Here is a 5410-nt window from a genome sequence, read left to right as displayed (position 1 = left end):
TCAGTGGAAGGGCTGACAACAAGGCAGAGGGCGGGAACGAAGCCGATACGGGTTTTTAAAAGCCCCAAAGAGGTGGGCCAGGAGGCAACGCGACGGGTGGGAAGGAGGAGGTCTACAGGGGCTTTGCCCCGCCCCGGCTGGAGCTCGGCGCCCGCATAAAAACCCTCCGCAGGCGCCTCCACGTTGCATCTCAGGAGCAGCTTCGGAGGGAGTCGGGGGCTCGCAGCGCGGTTAGACATGGGAACTGCACTTGCTACGCGGCTCGGCTTGGGGCTTTTGCTCCTGGCGCTGCTTTTACCTACTCAGGTGAGCGTCGGCAGCGATCTTGGTGTGGCATCGTACTCATGACCCCATACTCTAATCTAAAGGGTCGAGGGATCCTGTTTTTTCCTTCTGTTTTTTCTCCCCGCCCCCTCCCTGTTCTAGGTTACTGTTGGGTTCTGGACCCGACCCGCCCCCCACGCTTTGCGCTTTCCATTAATTCCTCTTGGCTGTGCATGTGTGAAAGGGATGGATGAAGGCTCATCCCGAAGACTAGCTCGCCCCCGGACAAAGTCGCCTTGGGCATCCCGGTCACGTCCAAGTTTAGAGCAATTCACTGCCTTCTCCTACAATGCGCGCATAATTGTGGCATCCCCAAGCCAGGGCGGATTCTACAGTGCTGGCTTCCCAGAAGGTCCTAAAGTTGTGCGATGTTTATTATTACCTCCTCCTTTTCTTCTGGATATGAGATGGTGTTAGGAGGCTTGGGGCACTAGGCTTGCAATATTCTGCCACAGCTCAAACAAAATACAAATGGGTGCCACTCGTATCAGTGAGAACACCCTCCCTCGGGTAGCTTTCAATATAAATCCTCAGTGCTACATTGTTGAGCTGTTTAATGTAGAATCTGCACTGTGTAGACCATGTGTGAAGGAAGGAAACTTTGCTGGAATATGAACCTCATTTAGATTATCAAGTTGCAGAAAATTGGTCTTTTGCATGGTGGGCTTCCACAGGAGGAGGCAACCATAATTCCCAATTTTCTTGTTTTATGTAAGTCTTTAGAATCTGGGATATGAGGCAGACTGTACAGCTATGACTCTTATTGTTTTGTGTGTGAGATGCTAGCTTGCTTCCCTTTTCAGTGTTTTACTCTTCCCCTCCCTGGGAAAATTCCTGCAGACACCCAGTATTGATTGCTCTCCTCTTCCATTTATCTAGAAGTCCTACTATTTTCACTGCAACCTACCCTTAGTAAGCGTGTTAGGTTGCAGACCCATTAGTATCCCGCTTTGCAATTTAGTAATCTGCCTCTAGCCACTGCTTTGGAACCATAAAGGCACCTTTCTTGTGTCTTTGTTTAGTAATCAAATACCTACGATATAATGGAGCCTAGGGATGTAAATGGAGACTTTTTTTAAAAAAAGAGGATGTCACATATGCCACAGCTAGAATAAAAGCTGTGTACGTACTATACATTTAAAGCACATCTCTTCTCCCCGCCACCCCTGGGAACTGTAGTTATTAAAGGTGCTGAGAATTGTAGCTTTGTGAAAGATAAACTACAGTCCCAGAATTGGTGGGTAGGGATTGTGCTTTAAATATATGGTGTGTGTACTCAGCCTGTGTTTCAGGGCAGGCTGTTTCTGTAATAAAGGATAGCGGCACACAGTTTTACCACTTAAGGAATTTGGAACGCCTGTTGGCTTTCAGTGTTAGTTTCGTTCCACATTCTTCTCCAGAGTTTTGCTGGAGGTGAAACAGTTGGCTGCTCGCTATAAAATGACAAAAGCTGCAGTGAGTTACTACTTCATGCAGCCAGCTACAGAAAGAAGGATGAGTCATCCTTTCCCCTAGCTCCATCATTTGCCCCAAACGAACAAAAAGTTGAAGGGATAGGACAAAGCTTGAAGCAACTTTGGCCAGGAGAGATGGGTTAGCTGGTATAAGGCAGCAAAGATAGTAGGCAAGGCTTGACTGCTATCCAAGAAACAACTCTTGGAACTGTATTTGAGAAGCTTTAAAAGATCTGTTGTGAGACTAGATCTGCTTTTTGAAGCTGTTTTTAGAAAGCAAACAAAATTTGCAGGTAGGTGGGCTGCTCTGTTAGGAAAACATTAGGAACTAGTAGCAGCAGCAGCATCCAAATACTGTACTGAGCATCTCAATTCTTTGAGGTTTCTCCTATAAAAGAACTTCTGGAAGCAATGTTTGATATGAAGGTGTGCAGCGAAATACTGGTCTCCCAAGTACACTACTTTCCACTTATGCCACATACTCTCTGCCAGCATAGACCCTCTGGGGCTCAAATGCTAACAGATGCCATGTGTTCTTGTTGCATGATAAAATTCTATACAGTAAGCGACATATGAGTTAACATTGCTACAGATCTCTGCTGCAAGCTGCTTAAAGCACATTGGATTTTAAAGACAAAACAGCCTGACTGTGGGACTGCAGCCTTGATTTCCCCCCCCTCATAGAATTGTAGAGTTGGAAGGGATCCCAAGGGTCATCTCGTTCAACCCTCTGCAATGCAGGAATCTCCGCTAAAGCACCCATGCTAGTTTGTGTTACACAGACTCCACTGCAGCCATACAGCAAGTCCACCTCGCTATCTCTTTTGAAACTTTGTGATCTACATGCTTGCTTGGATGTGAGTTTAACTGGTGGAGCTTGCTTGAAAGTAACTGATTTCCAAAACAGATTGGCAGCGTTACATTGACTTGAACTTGTATTAGTAAGTGTGGTTTAAGAGGCGCATTTCAAATCGTAATGCCTGCAACAGCAATCTGTTACTGCTTATTATAGTGGAAAACCTCAATTTTCCTGTATCTTGCAATCCAAAGCTATTCCATACATCTTCCCAGCTTTCAGACATACAAAACATTCCTCTTGTTAACTGCTGGAGACTGATTCTGGAATAGCTCTCCAGTATAAATAGCGCCACACTTGAAACCCTTAGCACAAAATTACCAGCTAGGCAGTGCAAAATACTACATGAAAGACTGGAACTTGACTAGAAAGACAGATATTTCTGTGGGTTCCTTCTGTCTTTTTGTGACTTGAAAGCTATTAAACTAGAGACAGAAAGAAGATGGCTGTTCAGAGATAGGATAGTAGTTGTGTGTGTATTCATCTCACTTGAACTATTGGCAAAACTAGTCTTTATGATTTTGCTAGATCCTTTTTTTAAAAGTTGTGTAACAGTGACCAAAACAAAAGAAACCTGTGTGTGCCATAGAAAGTGAAGTGATTTTCAAGCACTTAAAATTGCTTAGTATTGTCCCTAGTCTTAAGAGCTGACACCTCATTCAGTCAGCCTTGCTTCTAGTTGCATAGCACATTGTTAGCCCTGCTTTAGGCTCTAATTTATTCATTAAAATAAATAAATCTGTATTTCCATTTGCACAAAATGTCCAAGGAAGCTAACATCAGGACTTGCCTCCGAGCAGGCAAACAATTATTTTAGAGATGGATCTTCTTGGGCAGGCGCTGCCACTCTTCTCATCGCACCCATTTAAAGGTAGTAGCTTTCCTGAACTGACATGAAAATACATGTGGATATGCCCTTGAAGGCAAAATGCAAATTGGAAAAGGTATTAATTGTGGCTTTACAGTCTTTTCTTTCTTTATATTTAGACGAGTGGTGGTAATGGAACAACTCCATCTGCTGCAAACAATAATTCAAGTCCAACGTCCGCACCACTTAGCACACTGAACAATACCACCACCAAAGGACATGGAAGCTCTCTTCAATCAACTACTGGCCTCTTCATTCTCACAATCTCTCTTCTATACATTTGTTAAGAAACCCTGGCTGGGAAACTTCCACCATTCCCTGCCCAGTGCCCTGAACCATCTGAGATGGCTAGACCTTCCTATCCCAGCATGAAAAAGAACCACAGAATACCTGCATCAAGTCAGTGCAGTTTACGCTACAGTTCAGTTACTGGTACCAATTGGACTGAGAGTCTTATAAGAGCACCTGATGTTCCAAAGCCATTTCCCCTGAAAATCAACCCTATGACCATTCAAGATTAAAAAGGCCGTGGGGTGGGCTCCAGTCTTCAACAGCTGGAATTGGAAATACAAGACAAAGAAGTACAATTTGACTAGCCGTGGATAATGACCACCATGAAACACATAGGAGAGAGATCGTGAAGATATGCAAAATAAGGACTCTTTAATTTGAATGAAAATGAAGTTTTGAAAACCACTAGAAAATACAAATGGCGCTGGTTCAGTTCACTCAGTTTCGTATATAAGGTTGTATCCAGCAGACAGAGTTCCATCCAAAATTTTGCTTTGGAATTTCCAGCTTCAGTGGGGCAGATCTTATTTTAAGGCTCTGTTAATGTGTGGCTGTTCTAACTAAGCCTGTGTAGTTTTAAAATATATTGGAAAATTACTTTCACTGTGGTATTTCAGTTTTTTTTCCATTTTACTAAAGCTATAAGTGAACCATATGTGCCAGCAAAACAAGTTATTTGGCAAAGCAGTGGCAAAAACCACTTGAATAAAACTGATCAAGGGATCAAATCCACTGCTAAACTTGAAATGCTATTAATTTTACATTATCATAGTATTCACCTTCTAAAATAAAGCCTCTAGAGTCATTTCCAGATGTCCGTTTTGATTTGGTGCAGTTTGTATCTTAATCTATTTTATGCTTGAAATGTAATGTTGGGGCAGAAGAATGGAGAGTAGCTTTTTCAAACAAAAGTGGGAAGGGATGAAGTCTTCAATCATGGGAAGGGATGAAGTCTTCAATCATCAAGAATTTAAGAACATGTCTCAATGATCGAAACCAAATAACACTTGCACAGACACATTCTAGGTAATTAAATGTACTAGATAACAAATAATTTGAACTAAAGCTGGCACTAAGATGCAGCTTGAACGAAGTGCTTGGATTTTCAGAAATATGGAGAGGCTTGTTGACAGTACTATGTCCATGTAGAGTCTTGTCCTGTTCCTATGGAATCATAGCTTTTAAAGAGAACCCATCCTTTGACTTGGACAATTTACCCCAAATCTAACATTTTGCATTGTTGAGTAACTGTGTGGTAAACTCCATAAAATACTATGGTAGGGTATATGTGCATTTCTTCCTTTTTGTATCAAGTACACTGTTTTGATTTTGTGACTATGTGATTATGCTTTAAATTTAATTGGGCAAATTGTAAATAAAAAAAAACCCTGATCTAAGATTTGTGTATTCTAGCATCTCTTCAGCACTTTACCATAACTAATTTAGAGCAAACAGATGCAGATGAAGGAAGGCTTTTTGCATTCCAGCAGAAAATGTGGATAGCTCTTTCTAGCACTTTTGTATGTTGGTGACATCACACATGGGAGAAGCTGCCCATTTTCTTTAGGATGCTTTAAAAGTTATACTCATGAAGGCCCTGCAGTATGTAGTGTTGCA

The 5410-nt window shown here is 42.2% G+C and overlaps 1 protein-coding gene across 1 annotated transcript; it reads left to right on the top strand.

Annotated features, from left to right (window-relative positions):
* The first annotated feature begins 200 nt into the window (after positions 1 to 200).
* On the top strand, positions 201 to 5190 carry CD24 (CD24 molecule). Its single transcript, XM_035109298.3, has 2 exons — positions 201 to 306; positions 3622 to 5190. The coding sequence occupies exons 1-2, from the start codon at positions 238 to 240 to the stop codon at positions 3787 to 3789; spliced, it is 237 nt and encodes a 78-aa protein (XP_034965189.1). The 5' UTR covers positions 201 to 237; the 3' UTR covers positions 3790 to 5190.
* Positions 5191 to 5410: the final 220 nt, after the last annotated feature.

The sequence above is a fragment of the Zootoca vivipara genome, chromosome 3, assembly GCF_965207765.1.
Source record: "Zootoca vivipara chromosome 3, rZooViv2.hap1.1, whole genome shotgun sequence".
Lineage (NCBI taxonomy): Eukaryota > Metazoa > Chordata > Lepidosauria > Squamata > Lacertidae > Zootoca > Zootoca vivipara.
The sequence above is the reverse complement of the archived record's forward strand: the minus strand, read 5'-3'. Positions and strand labels throughout refer to the sequence as shown.